General features: G+C 41.8%; 1 protein-coding gene across 4 annotated transcripts; it reads right to left on the bottom strand.

The window, feature by feature from the left end:
- Positions 1–82: 82 nt before the first annotated feature.
- Ap3m1 (adaptor related protein complex 3 subunit mu 1) lies at positions 83–18,016 on the bottom strand. 4 transcript variants are annotated; one of them, XM_036199136.1, is made up of 10 exons: positions 17,960–18,016; positions 17,645–17,793; positions 10,495–10,770; positions 9,710–9,881; positions 5,354–5,491; positions 4,430–4,515; positions 3,690–3,823; positions 2,602–2,809; positions 1,404–1,548; positions 83–975 (listed from the first exon to the last, which is right to left on the bottom strand). In XM_036199136.1, the coding sequence occupies exons 3-10, from the start codon at positions 10,765–10,767 to the stop codon at positions 875–877; spliced, it is 1,257 nt and encodes a 418-aa protein (XP_036055029.1). In that variant the 5' UTR covers positions 10,768–10,770; positions 17,645–17,793; positions 17,960–18,016; the 3' UTR covers positions 83–874. The 4 variants fall into 4 exon arrangements, with proteins under 4 accessions (XP_036055029.1, XP_036055028.1, XP_036055030.1 ...); XM_036199135.1 differs by lacking the exon at positions 17,645–17,793 and having other exon boundaries at positions 17,960–18,013; XM_036199137.1 differs by lacking the exons at positions 17,645–17,793; positions 17,960–18,016 and adding an exon at positions 17,285–17,638.
- Between the last annotated feature and the right edge of the window lie 70 nt (positions 18,017–18,086).

Here is an 18,086-nt window from a genome sequence, read left to right as displayed (position 1 = left end):
TCAACTAGCGCATGAGGCTTTCAGGCTAACTAGGTTAGAGTGACATTACATGAAGCTTTAATAAAACATGGAACGACAAAGATTTTGCTTAATTTTCTTTTACTGCTTTACTTGAAAAGCACAAACACTTGTGCCTGCATTAACTTCCTAAAAGCAGAAGTAGTGTTCCCTTTTATTATCTTAATAAAGTATGTGCCCCTTTGATGCAAATGATTTTGACTGTGCTATCTAGCAGCTGAACTGATGGCTGATGGTATATCTACTGCAGCAAGGTCTTTGTAAATCAAAATCTGAGCTTTACATAAAAATCTTATTTATAAAAAATAGAATACCAAGTCAGTGAGAATGGAGCGGGGAGCAGTGGCGCTCCCTGCCGGGCCGTGTGGAAGCGGCTTTGCTACAGCGCTTGCTTAATGGCACGGGTGAAAGCTGAGTAAGGCAGACACTTGAAGAGGCAGTTCTCTGTAAACTTCCTGGGTGGGTCTCCTCTCGTGGGACAGACACTGATTGAGATGGCTGCTGAGACGGTTCCTGCTGGTGGATGAGACCAGGTCACTGGCTTTTGGAGAGAGGCTATCGCTGGCTGTAGCCTTCTGCCTTTACTGTTACAATGTGCAGCATTCAGCTGGTAGCCCCCTTGGAAGAAATCATCTAAATCTTTTCCCAAGTGAAAAGATAGAAAATAAGCTAAGTCTTTTGAAAACTTTCCTTAGCTTAAAGCTCCTTAAGAACCCTACATTGATACTAAGCAACTTTGTTAGCAGTGTAGCCTGACACAAATGCTTTATGTGTATTCCCACCCACTTGGTACCTAATAGTAATAAACTGTAATGACACTTGAAAAACAAACATGTTGAAGAATTCTGGCCTCTTCTCATGTCCTCACTTGAAACTTCCCAGCTTTTGTGACATATTTGACTCCTTTAAATGGCTTGTATTTCTCCCCATACATGTCCAAGCGGTTCACCTTTAAACCTGTGTCAAAAAAATGAAACAAATCATTACTATCCCAGTAATAATGCAAGATTTCTTTAGCAATGAACACTGCACTCTAGATGTGACACTGCACAGTGCTCCATTCTTCATTTTGGAAACAATGTCCTTTTTCTATCACCATACTCTGGAGAGTATAGCTGATGTCTCTGTGGCCAGAAAAAAAAATGCTTGTGAAGCTAGCGAATTCTACTTCCTGTGAACACAAAAGACTGCTTCTCTGTTGCTTCAATGAAGGTGGAATGGGGCACGTGTGATGGAAGACTGAAATATGCTGTTCTCCCAAATTCTTGGTGCCTGAAGGCCAGCACCACGGTAGGCAATTTGGAGCTGCTACTCTTTCTAGGGTGGAACTGTCAGAACTCTTCCCAACTCCTAATTCCGAGTCCCCTAGACACAGCAAACTTTACCTGAAATAGCAAGCTGCTGAATCTTGAACTGTATGTTGAGGCTTGGATTCTCCTCTGGCTTGGGTGCTCCTGACTGTAAATTTACTAGCCCTTTAAGACTTGGGAGCTTCTGTGGAGTAATTTTCCCCACATCCCATGCTAGTACCTTAAAAAGACAAGAGAAAAAAACTGAACCATGTGTTGAAGACACGCTCAAAGGTTAAGACACTACACTTCTACACAAAATGAAGCAGTGTCTTGGGAAACAGGAGAAGCCTGGAATAGACATCTGACTTACGTTAGTACCATAAATCACCTGTGTGGAAATTGAGTGGCAGATGAAAGTTCGGCTGCAGCTGGAGAAGCAAGGTGAGGAACTCCCCTGCTTAGACTTCCACAGTCCCTGGGAAGGTTCTGGAATTCTTAAGATGTTAGCTGTTCTTTTTAAATTTCATTTATATGAACATGTGTGTCTATGTGGGGTTGTGTATGTGAAAGTCCACGGAGGCCAGAAGAGGGTATGGGATCCCTTGAAGCTGAGATTAAAAGGCAGTTGTGTGCCTTCAATGTGGTTTCTTGGAACTATATTTGAGTGTTCTACAACAGTAATGTATGTTCTTAGCCACTGAGCCATCTTCCCAGCCCCAAAGTTAGATCTTTTAATGCTGTATGTGTGGTGGTGCACACCTTTAATCCCAGCACTCAGGAGACAGAGGCAGGCAGATCTTTCTGAGTTCCAGGCCAGCCTGGGTTTATATAGTGAATTCCAGGTCAGCTAGGACTACAATGATAGACCCTGTCTCAAAAAAACAAGACAAAACAAAACAAAACCCCAAAAACAACTACCCAAAAAATGTTCTTTGAAGTTATTCAAAATTATACCTTTTCATGTAGATGCGGTGGCACATGCTTTTAATTTAGAACCCAGAGGCAGGTGGCTCTGAGTTACAGCCTGTGCTACATAGTAAGACTCCCATCTCAAACAAAACAAACAAAACACACCTCACTTATGAAGCACTCAATAATTTTGTTGAATTATTTTCCTACCTAAGGAAGCTCAGTAGCTAAAAGAAAATCATCTTCCATAGTCCCTCTGAAAATCCTTAGCTCGAAGCCTGTGTAAGCAAGGCCAGGCCACTGCTTTCCTAACTGTGTCCTCCACCCGCAGCCAGAGCAGACTGCAGAACCCTTTCTCACTCTTGATCGGAAGCGGCTGTACCTTGGTTACTGGATCAAACGTATAGCTGCCTTGTGTTGGTGTCAGGTTCATATTCAGCACAACTTTTGGCATGTGCACAGTCACTGTGATCCCTTCAATGGGTTTTCCCATATTCTGTTTCGGTCCAATTGTTATATCAAATCTGCCACACGAACTGTTTTCCTTAAAGCTGATACTGTGTTTCACATACACTGGTATTGCCACTAGACTAAAAAAAGACAGAGAAAAAGATATAAAAGTACAAATGTACACAATGAAAGGTACGGGACTTCCATGCTGTTTATAACTGTCACAGGGTCATATGCCCTGGTAGATGCAGCCTCTGCACTGGGGTTGTTGAGGGCAGCAGTGTTCTGTATGGGCTGATAACAAACACATAAGCCCAAACAGAAATCTGGTTTAAATACAGTGTACACAATTGGGGTAGAGGTAGATAGGGAAGTAGGGAGAGAGAGGGAGGGGCGGAGGGGAAGGAGGGAGGGAGAGGAGGATAAAAGTTTTAGTTTTGTTACCCAAATGCTTTCTGGTATTTTAAAGGGACAAGTTAGCTATAGCTGACAATGTTAAACCGTTTAAAACTCAATGCAAGTTGAGTGTGGTCACGCATAATCCCAGCACTCAGGAGGCTGAGGCAGGAGGACCCAGAGTTTGAGGCCAGCCTGGGTTATAAATAAGGCCCCGTCTTAAGAATAACCACCCCATACTCTCCCAAACTCAATATGGAGAACAGAGACTTGAAGTAGGTAGCTGAGGGAATATCTTAGGCTGTGGCTATCTTGTTAGTTTATAGATCATAGTAGGATTAAGGTACCAAGTTCATGGCTTGCCCAGGTCATGCATAATCCAAAGGCTTGCTTTTAGTTATAGATTTTAACCTACTCTCCTGCACTACTCTACACTTTCAGGTTCAGAAACACTGTCTGTCTCAGGTATACATTATCACCAGTTCTCACTAGGTTTCCAGGTGAGCCATGGCTAAGTAAGCCATGGTAAACTCAAGAACTAAACTGTAAAAAGGAAACAAGAGCAGGGAGTTCTATTCAAACATCTGTCTGTAACAGCAAATTCTTGCTGATGCATCCATTTACTTCTGTGAGCTGACACGGTATGATATGAGTCGGAAATTCCCATCTGGAGGAATAAATGACAAAACTCTTTCAGATTCCCAACGTTTGAACCGGATGCACGGGTGGAAGCTGACATCATCTAGAAGCCTTGGGTTCTGTCAGGAAAAGAAAAAGCCATATGCACAGAGGATAAGGAGTATGACAATATTTATATATTATAATAAATTAATATGCTCCCTAAATCATAAAAGCAGTGTAAAAATTTATTATGAGCACATAAAAATAACCTTATAGTTTCATAAACTTCTAAAGTTTGCAAATATTTTATATACACTATTTGAAGTTTACAAACTATGGGGAGAAAAAGCAAGTAGCATTATCTACATTCCAGATGGAAACTGAGGCTGAAGAAAGTCAAGAGAAACTGGTAACAGAGAGGGAACAAGAACACATTTCTCCTAGCTGTTTTAGCAGTGTCATGCTGAATCTAAATGATGCAAAATAGTAATGCCCCTTACACAAGAGAGCAGATATCTGTAAAAATCACAGTGGAGACACAAAAGCTAGACAGCAAATTCTGAGCCCTTGTAACATACTCTAGGTAAAAAGCTCCCTTCCATCTTTCTATAAAGGCCATATTCAATGTGTCAGCTCCTGTCTGGAAAGCTGTGCTAGGAATATTTCTGAAACAGCCTTTGTAACCTATTAGCACTTCAAATGTATTAGGCATGTAAGAGACTATAGAGCAGACCAAAACTTACCATGAAAGAGAGAGAGAGATCAGGCATTCCAGAGAGCTTAATGCAAGCATCAATGACTCCTTGAATTTCCGCAAAGACTGTAGATCCTAGAGAAAGAAAGAAAAAGACGATAACTTTAATGGAATCGGTCTTCTCTAGAGCTCTCACTGGATCTGGAGTAATGGAAACACACTTTGGGTGTCAGAATTTACAAAGCTTTGCACCTCTAACAGGTTAATGGACAGAGGATCTAATACACTAGTTCTTACAGCATTTCTCACTGGGTACATCTAACTGGCTAGAATGTAATTCTAAGGAAGATTAAATCTTTACAGTCAATCTTGTACGATTATTTTAACAGAAATTAAAAATGAAGGTTTCTCATAAAATGGACTAAGCTATAGGCTACCCTTTGAGGAATAGGACTGATGATTTATTGTTCTGTATGCCTGAAGGTTACAATGGAAAGAAGACAAGGTAATAACTGTTATTCACAGTCAGTCACCCCCAAATATCAACTAGTATCATGCTAAACAAGTTACGTTGTTCTCCAAGTCTCAGTTGCTTTATGTACAGGTGTGAGGACGGGATGAGAAGCTTTATGATTCTAGTATTTACCACCACTGTCTTTCCTGTTAAAAGCAACCAGAAGAAGCCTTTAGCTGGAGCACTGTACACAAAACAAGGAAGAGCATGAGTACCACAGTTACATACTACCTGTCAGATGAGCAAGCTGCAAGGGGACTTACAACACCTGGCACTATCTCAATCAGTGGTTACAATAATTATATGTAACCTTTGGACAGAATAAAAGGATTTATAAATCATTAGAAAAATGAATGATTTTCTGCTGAAAACCACCCTGCCGGGGATTTCAGTTTTCAATTCAAATACCAGTGTCAACTGAATTGTTTTTTCTCCAGAGGACCACATGCACACAATTACCTGATTTATCTATAATTGCATCTATTTCTTCAACTACATCAAAATAGGCCTCATTGTTTGTGTACTTCACTCCTGCTCGACGCCATGGGATATTGGATAGCTGCCCAGTGGGGAGTGTGTCCCCAACATTACTACTACCTAGAAATGCGAAAAGAAAGCAAAGTGGATGTGTGTAATGTTATCAGAAAAGCTATTAGAAAAGCTGCCTTCCACTTGGATCTCCCTTCACTGCAGCTGAGGACAGGCTCTAGAACTGCTGGAGACACAGTCCATGCACGAGGACAGAGCAGGCCACGTGCTCTCGTCTACCTGTTAGACCAAGGTCAGTGCAGTCCCTTCTCCTTTGCCTCCTGTGTCAGCAGTTCCCCAAGCTAATTCCAATGGCTCAACCACGGAATCCTGTTCTGCCGCCAGCAATGAAAAAGAGGCGTGGCTGCTGAAAAACCCAGTGGGGAGAAGTCTCCACTGAGCATACACAGTCCGGACCTGTGTCTTTGGTATTCAGGGGAATTCTACACGAGACACCGCCAAGTTGGCCTCTGTGGAGTAATGAGGTGAAGACCATTGCTTATTCCCACTTGAACATCAGCACACCATTGGAATAGCTCTATAGTACAGCATTTGCCTAGCATGCACATGGCTCTATGCTCTATCCAGTATAGCAAAAACAAAACAAAACTAACACCTTTCTTAAGGTCAGAATACCATTTTGGCTGAATTATGACTAATATTTATATCTGGCTAGCTTCCAGGTAAACTGCATATGTATGGTTATCAAAACAGAAACCCTTCTATTGTGACTTACTCAACATTTCGGTTAGTTTACATTTCTAATTCAAAAGTAACCCATGGTGAACAGCAGTAAAAGGTAGTAAGTTTATAAAACATAAAAAAAAGATCTGTTTTCTGCTAATGTCAGCTACCATTAACATTTAGGCAATTTTTCTTTAAATATTTCCCCCATAAGTCACATTACCACTTTTTTCTATTTTGTTAATTCTGCTTCCCTCCCTCCCTCCCTCCCTCCCTCCCTCCCTCTCCCCCCCCCCCCCCCAGCACTTGAGAGGTAGAGGGAGGAGGTGGCAGCAAGTCTGGGGCCAGCCTGGTCTACACAGTGAGTTCTGGACCAGTCGGCTACACAGCAAGACTTGATTGATAAAACAAATAAAAAATTAAAACAGGTTGCAAGACAGGCACCACATTCCTATAATCCTAGCACTCAGGAGGCTATGGCAGGAAGACTGCTAGTTTAAAGCCAGTCTGAGCTGCATAGCAGGACCCTGTCGCCAAAAACAAAACAAAATATACACAAAACAACCCCAAACTTAAGCAAACATAAAATATGGTTTCAAGGTTGGGGACATAACAGGCAGAGTGTTTGCCCAGTATGCATAAAGCCCTGTGTTCAATCTCCAGCACTGAATGGTAGAGCACACACTTTGACTTCAGCACTTGTGAGATGGTGGAAGCAGTAGGATTAGAAGTTCAAGGTCATCTTTGGCTACATAGCAACACAGCATGTTAAATCTAGATTAGTTTTTAAAGACAAGGAATGTATGTAGCCCAGGATGGCTTAGAACTAGGGATCCTCCCACATCAGCCTCCTGGGTGCTGGCATTACAGGCATGTGTCACTAAGCTTGGCTAACAAGGCTGACACTCATTGTATAGTCTATATATTGCTGGTGTTCCTGTCTCTAGCCTGTTACTTTCTAAGAGATTAGAAAAACACTGCTTTAATCATACCATTTTCCTGTTCAGAAACCTTTATGCTTCCTACTTGATTCTGATAAAAGCTAAATGTTCTGCTTAGTCCTGGGAACAAGTATTCTCCCATTTCAGCTTCCCACATCACACTGAGCCTAGGCTCACCTTCTAAGTGTGTCCCTTCAGTGTTCAATTACATAAAGCTCTTCTTCTGCAAGAGGGGCAAATACAACCCCATCTCCCATTTTAAATGCTCTCATTTCTGTCTTAGTCTACAATCTGCTGATTCTGCAGAGCCCTGTGTTAGGACCACCTGGTAGTTAAAGAAAGATGACTTCATCCACTGAACCAGTCTTTGGTATGTGTATATATGTGTTGTACCAGGAACAGAGTCAGGGCCTTAGTATACAATAAGCAAGCCTCTACTAATGAACTATAGCCCAGACGTATTGTATTTTCTCACTCTGTACTCTAGACTAGCCATGAACTCACAACTGTTCTCCTTTAGCTGCCCTAGTAGCTGGGATTACAGGTATGCACTACCATATCCAGCCTGAACCATTCTCTTACACTTTAACAACCCATGATATAGTTTTACATTATACATTAGTATTTTTTCCTACTAAATACATTTTGTGAAAGTTAAAAACTATGAAGTAGGTTGAAGAGATGGCTCAATGGATAAAAGTGCTTGCTATGCAAAAATGAGGCCTGAGTCCAGATCGCAGCCCCGCATGAAAAGAGGGGTGTGGCTGTGCACACCCCTGCAGGCCCCAGCACTGTGGGGATCAAGACAGGATGGCTGGGGCTTGTTGGCCACCAGCCTAGCTTCAGGTTCAGTGAGAAACCCTGTCTCAAAGGAAGGAATCAGGTGAGTGATAGAGCAGGACACCTACGTCCCTGTGCGTGCGCGCTCTCTCTCATACGCATGTGTGTGCACACAAGCGCGCACACACATCTAAAAATGTATATAGGACACCTAATGTCCCTGTGTTCTCGTTTCTCTTTCTCTCTCTCTCTCTTACACTCTTACACACACACACACCTAAAAATGTATATAGAGCAGGACACCTAATGTACCTGTGGACATTCACACACAAGTTTATCTAAAAATGTATAAGTCAAAAATCAAGACGTTTTCTTAGCTAGAGATAACCATTGTAAACATTTTAGAAATTTTTTTGTTGCTGTTTTGTCTTTTGAGACAGGGTTTTTCTGTGTAACAACTCTGGCTGTCTTGGAACTCACTCTGTAGACCAGACTGGCCTCGAACTCAGAGATCTGTCTGCTTCTGCCTCCTGAGTGCTGGATTAAAGGCAGCATCACCACCGCCTGGCCATTTTTATCTTTGTAAATATATATACAATATACACATATATATATATACATACATACATATAATATACATATAAACTCATAAAAGTTTGTGACTTTGTGCTGTTTTTATTTTATTTTTTCCACTTTGAGATAATGAGAGTTTTCTGGTGCTTCACTACAATGCCCTTGAAGTACGAAATTGCTCTTTAAAATGTTTAGATATTTAAACTAGGTGTAATTTCCCCTGATGGTAACGGATGACTAGAGATGCTGAATATGGACAGTGTAGTTGGAGTGGCATGTAATATTCCATAATAATCTTCCTCCAGAAGACTTCTTTTTTTTTTTGGACACAGTCCCATTATGTAGCTCTGGCTGACCCGGGACTCACTGTATAGACCAGGCTGGCCTCGAATACACAACGATCACTCAACTTTATCTCCTGACTGCTGAGGTTAAAGGCTTTTGCTCCCAAGCCACTCTTTCTTGAAGACTTCAAACCTCAAAAGATTATCTGAGTACACTTACTTTCTAGGAATGGTCCAGAATAAAACCCAATTGGAAGCTTGTAACAAAAGCAGAAAGCCTACTATGCATGAGTTCTACAAACAAACTAATTTCCTACTTATTTTACTAGTTTTTCTTTTTTTGAAATATTGAACCCAGTAATAGCCAAATGCTCTACTATTGAGCTATACCCTAACCCTAAATGTCCTTTGTCACTCCAAGACTGAGCCTCTTTTAATAAAAGAAACATATTTCTCACTCTGTAATATAGATTAGCTTTGAACTTAGCAATTACCTGGTGAGCCTCCTAAGTGTCCTGCTACACCTGACCTCATATATCTGTTTTTGTTAATGTTTTTGCTTGATCTCTCAAAAGAAAAGGGGGGCCGGCCATATGGATCAGTGAGTAAAGGCATTTGCTGCCATGCCTCAAGACCTGACTGAATGCCTAGAATCACATGGTAGAAGGGAAGAACCAACTTCCATAAACTGTCCTCTGATCTCCATACCTATGCTATGGCATGTATGCAGGTATGCATTTGTGCATAAGCATGTACACACACACATACATACACACACACACACACACACAGACAGAGAGAGAGAGAGAGAGAGAGAGAGAGAGAAAGAGAGAGAGAGAGAGAAAGAGAGAGAGAGAGAGAGAGAGAGAGAGAGAATAAAAAAGAAAAATGCATTCATTTTAACAGTATTGGTAACTCTAATTTTGGCCAAATTAGACTACCCTAATAGTCTGTCATATGAACCAATTGAGCTACTCATAAAGTTTCAATGGATCAGTTCCTAGACATGTTTTCATCTTTCATACCTGTAATAGAATTGACGACAGAACGTAGAATTGTTGGTGGTTTAATCAGTTCTTTCAAAATGTTAGATTCAGTAGCCAGTGGGAATCCGTTGTCTAGCATTTCTTCCAAGAGCTCATACACTATGACCACATTATCCTTAATTGCAGCCTCTGAACACTCACCAAAGTAGTCCTAACAAAATATTCATAATATTGAACAACAGAAAGCATGAAGGCAGGCTTGCTTTTCTTTATAATACCCTTTGTTCTGAAGAATAAACTAACGTAGCTTAACCCATGGTTTAAGACTTTAGAAATACATAGACATGAAAAATTCTCTAAGGAAGGCCTAACATTTCTCTTCAATATTTTCTAACTGTATTTATATTGAATTGATTCCTATTATATAGCATGCTAGAAAGTACTGAAATATGAGCTATAAACTTCACTAGCCCTGATAAACCCACCTCCAAACACATATAAAGCTTTAAGCTATTTGGTTTATTTACTAAGATAAGGGAAAATAGAAAATATAAACATAAAGAGCTCATGATCAACACATCTTTGTTATGACCCAGAGGACTCTACACGGAGGCACTCTTGTCTCCTGGTGCAGTTTGCCACACATAAACACAAACAGAGCAGCAATGTGTGTGACTGCACACTCGAAGTGTTTATGAGATTATGTTTGTTTAGAAAGAAAAGTCACACTGAACACATCAAAAATCTAAGTAACAAATGTGAGCACATGTCTCTCCTTCAACTAGCTTGGGTGATTTAGTTGCAACAGTTCAATGGATACAAACCTGAAAAGTGTCAGCAACTCGATGCAGAAACTCAATTACAAAGAGAGGTGGCACTTCTGTCTGTATGACAGACACAAAGAAGAGCTTATCCCGGTAGATACTAATGAGGTAGTGGTGAGGTGTTGGAATGACAGGTGGGACATTTTCAACATCAGCAGCTTTCTCCTGAGCTTCAAAGAAATAGTCACATACAGACTGGCTTACCACGCTCTTCCAGTGTTTTTCTAGAAATATGTCGCCAGAGCAGTTGATGAGAAATAGACTGTGGATCATTTTCTGTGAAGGGAAAAAGGGGCTTATATTTATTGTACATTGAAAATGCACGGTTGCAGTAAATGGTTGTAGTTGGAGAGCATTATCCACAGCAGATGGTAATAAACACAGGCTCACAAGTGGACAATGTCAAGCAAGTGAGAGACTTTGGAGTACTCAGGCCTAAATAGGATGTCTTTATCACACCCCTCTCTCAAGACTCAGGGGACTATGGAGAAGAGAAGGCAGAAAATTTCTAAGAACCAGAAGGGGTGGACAACTCCAAGGAAATAGCATCTTCCAGACACAACAGAGCTGATGCACATATGAACTCACAGACACCGTTGACACTGCATAAAGACCCCCACAAATTCAACCAGACAAAAGTCACAGCACAGAAAGGGAAGTAGACACCAAGTCCCATCCCTAAGCAAGGAGCTATTTGGAACCGACACCTGCTAGGAAACAGAAAATCATTCTTCCTCAATAGAGCATCGCTGGGTTTATCAAGCACAATCTAGGGCAGACCCCATACATAGGCATAGCTGGCCAACACAAGAAGGATTCCATTGTGTGTGTGTGTGTACTTTTTGTTTTGTTATTTTTTGTCTTATTGTATTTTTATTTGTTTTCTTTCTTTCGTTTTTTTTTTTTTTTTTTTTTTTTGAGGGAGAGAACATGAAGTTGGGTGGGTAGGATATAGGGAGGATCCAAGTAGGGAGAGGACAAAGAATATGATCAAAATATATGATATGAAAAAAAAATTCTTGTCATATTGTCCTGACAGAAAAACTAGACCAAGGCAATGTTAGTAGCTGGAGATCTGTATCACTCAAGAACACAAATGGAAAAGTTTTCAATTCTAGAAAACTAAATTCAGCAGCAAATTTTAAAAAGTATAATTTATTCCACAAATGCAAGTTTGGTGGCCTACAGGACAGTTATCAATGTAACTCACAGTAAGTGCCAGGTAGCGCGGCCAGCTTGACACTGCTGAGGCAAATCTGGAAGGGGAAATCTCAACTGAGAAACTGCTCCAGCAGATTGTTCTGAGGACATATCTGTTGGCCATTTTTTCCACAAACAACTGATGAAAGAGGACCCAGCCCGCCATGGGTGGTGCTACCCCTAAGCAGAGGGTTCTGGGGAAGATAAGCTGAGTGAGCCATTAAGCAGCTTTCCTCCACAGCTCTGCCCCGACTTCCCTCCACTAACAACTGTGATCAGGATGTGAAAGCCAAATAAATGACCATGGTATTTATCATGTGTGTTAACTAGCAAGTTTGAGGTTTGTAAGGGAAACATGACACCATGTCTTCAAAACATAAAGAAACAAAACAACAGAAAAATATTTGTCAACTATACAATAGGGGGACAACCAAAAACTGTCTAACCGCTTTATCTTCATTTTATGACAAGTGTTGCAGAAAAATGAAGTCAAGTGTCTAAGACCACAGTGTTAGATATAAGATCTGAACAGTTGAATCCTGAGCTCCTGCTCTTAACTTGCCTCTTATATGCTAATTACCAGGCACATATTTGAACACAGTGCTAATCAGGTTTTCAGCAGCTAAGGAAATGTCCTTTATTTGTGCTGTCCAGTAGGGTAATCATTGAATACGTGTACCTATTGAGTACCAGATATGTAGCTAACGTGAAGTTGGGGGTAGTGGCACACACCTGTAAATCCCAGCACTTGAGAAGTGAAGGCAGGGAGATCAAGGGTTCAAGGCCAGCCTTGACCATGAACAAAGTAGATTCAAGTCACTTCAGGATATCTGAGACCCTGTCTCAAAAAAGAAACACAACAAAATGTACCAAAGACAACTAAGGCACTGAAATGTTAACTATTTTTTGAAACGGTTGGAAATTGCAAACTTGGAATTTGTAAATTGCAAAAAGTGCTACCTTTTACAGCTAATTTGAAGTAATTTAAAGACTCACATCTGGTTGTGATACTACTACAATGTGCTGTCCTGGCTTGATTTAAGAGGAAGAGTTGAAGCTTCAATATATAGAGCAAAACATGGTCTAGTTTTTATGCTGACAGAGTTTAACGGATTAGAGTAGAAATAGAAGAGTGACACAGGTCATTTCGCCCGGAGCCCTATGAACACAGGGGCATTATCACAACACCCTCTGAGAGACTTGCCTCTTCTTGACTACTTTCTTTATTTTAGAGCTGTATTTCCACCCATTTTCTTAAGCTGGTGAAACATTCTTTCCAGGAAAGTTTCCACCAAAGTTGTTTTTATTGGCAGCAGTTCAGGTTTCAGAATACAGTGCTGTCAAACCAACCACTGGATTTCCTGTGGTTATCCTCTGTTCTGAGAAGAAAGCATAACATTCCAGAACTCAACAGCGCTCGGCTTTCAAACCATCTTAGCCTTCTCTAATAGGAAAAGAGATCTTAGTCTTTCTATCCGTATTATGACCGATTGCCTAATGCATACAACCATGAAGCAACACCGCATGGGGCAGCAAAAATTAGCTCATTTCTTTATCACTTATGCTTTTAGTAGTTATTTTGTTACTTATTTTATTGAATTTTCTTAGAAAACTGCACAGGGATTACCATAACCATTGTGTGTGTGTGTGTGTGGGGGTGACTTTTGAATCACAAAACACTCCCACCAGAGTTCTGATTGTAGCTTAACTGCTTCATGAGTCCTCTTTATTAAATGTGCATTCATCCTGAGGTCTTACAAGCAATACAATTATAATAGTTAAGATATCCTTGGAAGTCAAGTGTCTAAAACACAAAGTGTGTTCTGTTTTTCTTTTTAGATATGGGCTTATGTTGCTGAACTTGGCTCAAGTAATCCCTTGCCTCAGCCTCTTAAGCCATAGTAACAAAAGTCGTTCACCGTACTTGATGTTCCTTCTGCACAAAGCTTAATGGCCTAGAATGGCCTACATCTAAACAGAGAGAACAGGGGATGGGAAGATGACCAGGTCAGTAAAGTGCCTGCCATGTTAAGTGAGAGAACCTTTGCATCCCCAGCACCCATAGAAAAACAGGAAGTGGTGGTTCCTTTCTGTAACCCTAATAGTGGAGTAAGGGTCGGGTTGGAGTGTTGGAGACAGGCAGATCCTCAGAGCTTTCTGGCTAGCCATTAGTGAGTCAGTGATCTTCAGGTTCAGTGAGACCCTGTCTCAGAAAACAAGGTGGAGAAACACAGAGAAAAACACTCAACTTAAATCTCTGGTCCCACACAAATGGGGACCTCTGCAGCTGCACCTGCACAAGCACTCAAACACACACACACACATACACGCTCTCTCTCTCTCACAAAAATGAAGTAATAATACCCCAAAAGAATTGAGCTCCTCTGATTCTTAACCAGAATCTTGACCATTTCCTCTCATTCAACAAACTGTTCTATATTTTATATACTAGGCATCTGGGGAATATGAGGATGAACAAAAAAATCTCTAAACTTACATTATTCAGCTGCAAATACAGTAAAAGAACAAAAAAAAAAAAAAACCCCAAAAACAAAAGAAAACCTATATAGGGCAATATAGCGAGCTGCAGGAATCTTCACGGTTTAGAGGTACAAATAGAACACATGACAGAATTCCAAACCAAATTTTGCAACTCTTAAGGTGGAAGAAGTCCTGGGATAAAAGGTAAGGACATGTAAACAGCCACTGGTCATGGGCAAGGCTAACCTTGTTTGTTGTTCTTAGTGTAAAGTCATCTGCCAATTTTATTTTTTTATTTTGAGGGAACATGAAAGTCTGATTACATTTCTAGAAAGATTACACTAATTATACTATAGAAATTGAATGACAAGGCACTGAATTATGGGACATCAGTTAAGATGAGCGATGGCGGGGCTGGATGGCTGGAAGTTCAGAGAACTGGCTGCCCTTCAGAGGATCAAGGTTTGACTCCCAGCACCCTTACAACCAGTGGTTCTCAACTCTCCTAATGCTGCCGTCCTGTAATAGAGTTCCTCATGTTGTGCTGACCCCCAACCATGAAATCATTTTCATTGCTACTTCATAACTGTAGTTTTGTTACTGAATCATAATGTAAACATCCGTGTTTTCCAATGGTCTTAGATTCCAAAGGGGTCGCAGCTCACAGGTTGAGAACCACTGTGTACAGCTGTCTGTAACTCTAGTCCCCAGGACTAGAAGGTTAACAAGATGGAGTAAAATGAACAGGCTTTGAGCAAAACTGTATTTAAGTTTGGGTATGCTGTGTAGAAATAAGATGAAAGCTGATGTACTAAGATCTAGCCATACATGATTTAACCCAATTCATAACATATTTGATTCAAATAAGTCTATTATTCAATCACTGTATATAGGGATGGTGCTTCAAAGAGACTGGTAGGTTGTTAATGGGAATTACAAATATAAAACAATTATATCCAAAGAAATTATGTGCATAGTAAGAAACATACATGAAATAGGAAACAGTATTTGAGTGGCACATGAGCCAAGGAGGTGGAACTAAAAAGAGACTAAGATGCAGTTGAAGGGGCAAGGGTGGTGGGAGATTTTTAGTAATTAAAGTATGGTAATGTATTTCTAGAAGAATGGTACAAAGAGGTCAAGCTGTGTTTTCTTTGGGTTGGAGAGATGGCTCAGTTGGTTAAGAGAGTACAGAACACTCAGATTCTGGCTGGCTGTGGTGGTGCACACCTTTAATCCCAGCACTTGGGAGGCAGGGCCAGCCTGGCCTACAAAGAGTTTCAGGGTTACACAGAGAAACCCTGTCCTGGAAAAAAAAAAAAGACCCAGATTCAATCCCTAGCACCACCAATGTCAGGCAGATCCTAACTGCTTGGATCTCCATGGACAATGCACTCATGTGCACATACCCATATGCAAATACACACACGATTAAAAGTAATAAAAATAAATCTCAAAAACTGTTTTACAATTTTCCTTTCCTCACCTAGGATCTTTTAAAACTCTAATCCCTTACTCCATGTTCAGTCATACTACTCCCTACAAATCATTTTTAGAAGATCTTTTTCATTAATTTAAGTATGTGTTATTATGTATAATTGTGTGTTTGTGCATGTAAATGCAGTACCCTAGAAGACCAGGAGAGGGCAGCAGACCTTAAATTGCAGATATGGGGGTGTGGGATTAAAGGCATTCACTGCTTTTGCAGAGGACCGGAGTTTGGTTCCCAGCACCCTTTCCAGGCAGCTCACAACCCAATCTTTTAAAAATTTAGTTTTTTTTTGTTTTTGTGTGTATGCATTTCTTTTTTTTTTTTTTTTTTTTTTGTGTGTGTGTGTGTGTGTGTATGCATTTCTGTGAGTACATGCCACATGAGTGCAGGTGTCTGGAGAGGCCAGATCCTCTGGAATTATAGGTTGTTCATAACATCCAGTGTGGGTGATGTGAACTGAACTTGGATTTTCTGCAAGAGCAGCAAGTGCTCTTTACTGAGCATCCTTAGCATCATCCCCCCAGCCCCTGCCACACATATTTAGAAAAAAAGAATATTGTAGTCCCATGCATGAAAAAGGGTACAAGTTTTGGTGCTTCACACCAAGTAGTTTGTTTGTTTTTTCCTTTAAATTCTTATTTTATATGTATGGGTGTTTTGTCTGCACGTATATCTGTGCATTGTATGTGTGCAGCACCCAAGAAGGCCAGAGGATCGGATCTCCTGGGACTGGAGTTACAGACAACTGTTAGCCACTATGTGATGGCTGGAAATTGAACTTAGGTCCTCAGAAAGTACAGCTAATGTTCTTAACCAGTGAGCCAACTCTCTTGCTACAAGAAGTAGTACTTTTATCCACACCAAGACTATATGATTTAAGGTCAAGTGGACTTCGGCAATCTTGGTTAAGATAATTTTAGTGGTAGCTCTGTAGGATGTTGGAAAGGAGACATTGCAATGTGGTGCTTAGATAGAAATGGCAGGTAGGTTTAAAAAAAAGGAGATTGAGATAGCTCATCATGAAAGAGTGTCTGCTGCCAAGCCCAACGACTCAAGTTTGATTCCCAAGAACCTCATGAAGGAGAGAAGTGAGTCCCATGAGCTGTCTTCTGACGTCTACATGTGTATTGCGGCATGAAACACACATACAACAAACAGGTAAATGATAATTTTTTTTTTTTTTTAAGTAGGAAACTGAGAAGCAGAAGATAATAGCACTGGGAAGGTAGTTGAAAGAACTTGTCCTCTCTGAGGAAAAGGGACATTTTCTTCTTTCAATAGAAAAGGGACTTGTATATTTGGCTGCAATGAATTCCTTTTTTCTGTGTAATGTGTTTCCAAGTTAAAAACCCCAAATGCCGCAAAACAAACAAACGAACAAAAGAAAAAACAAAAATGAAAAACCCTTCTCTTCCTGTGAGAAGGCCGGATTTTACAGTGACCCAACTTCTCAACCGTGCAGCGAAAGCTGCAGGATCAAACAAATCCGTGACAGCCAACCTGCCCAGAACTCCTCACGTTCCCGTCCCCCAGGCCACCTTCTCAGTTGACAGCCGTCACCTATCTCTGGAGAAGCTGCAACACTTCCCACCGTTTCCCCATGCCCGGCTCGCTCACCCAGACGCCACCCTCACATCAGGACGTCCTCACAGGTTCATCAGGGGCTTTGCCCTCCAAGGCCAAACCTGGGGGCTGGTGAATTCAAGTCGTCGGTACTCCACCTCACGGTAGATGACAAGACCTGGTTCCCGCGCCTGGGGTCCAGGGTTCGAGAACCCCGTGGCAGGTGCACCGCTCCCTTCCGGCCCAGCCGGCTAGGCAGCCCGGAAGGCCGGGCGTGGAGGGAGGCCGGGCCCTGGCCCACAGCAGCAGGGACGTTCCTGGAGGCCAGGCTAGTGTTCCGAGCCCGAGCGAGGCGGTCTACTCCCCGGCTCTTGAGCGGTCTCCAGCCCGCGGGTTCCCCGCCCTCACACTCACCCCGACACCTGGGCGAGTCAGTGATTCGGTGCCGGGTCCTCTCTGGACCGAAGCTGAAGCAGCAGAGAAAGCCGCGAGGACCCCGCGCTTGGAGTGCCCAACAGATTGCCTGACTAGCAGCGTCCGAGACGCCCAGGAGGTCCGCAGGACTAGAAAGATGAAATGGGCGGAAAGGCGTTCAGTGAGAGGACCCGTGTCTCCAGAGGTCGACGATCTGAATCGTCTACATTACTCAGGCTCTGGAAGAACAGGGAGGTTGGCACTCCCTGAGCGCAGGCGCTCACCCGCAGCCTAACTCCGAGTGGGGTCCCTTACCGTAGTAATCGAGGTCCTGGAGGGACGGGACATCAGATGCGCGTGGAGCCAATGGTTCCGGACTAGAGTCACGGATGGGGCGGAGCTAAGAGGGGGTGGGGCTTAGGGGAAAGGGGGCGGCGACGAG

This window comes from Onychomys torridus, chromosome 9, assembly GCF_903995425.1.
Source record: "Onychomys torridus chromosome 9, mOncTor1.1, whole genome shotgun sequence".
Lineage (NCBI taxonomy): Eukaryota > Metazoa > Chordata > Mammalia > Rodentia > Cricetidae > Onychomys > Onychomys torridus.
Note: the sequence above shows the minus strand (reverse complement) of the source record. Positions and strands in the feature narration are given on the sequence as shown.

What these genes read in the sequence shown, in the direction of transcription:
- Ap3m1 (XM_036199135.1), bottom strand. Translation starts at nt 17,992, where the DNA reads ATGTCCCGTCCCTCCAGGACCTCGATTACTACG. An exon ending in TACCGTGTCAGCTCACAGAA is followed by an intron (nt 2,810 to 3,689) that starts GTAAATGGATGC and finishes GTCTTTTTTTAG; the next exon opens with TCTAGTGGCAATACCAGTGT. An exon ending in TCAGCAGCTTGCTATTTCAG is followed by an intron (nt 976 to 1,403) that starts GTAAAGTTTGCT and finishes TTTTTGACACAG; the next exon opens with GTTTAAAGGTGAACCGCTTG.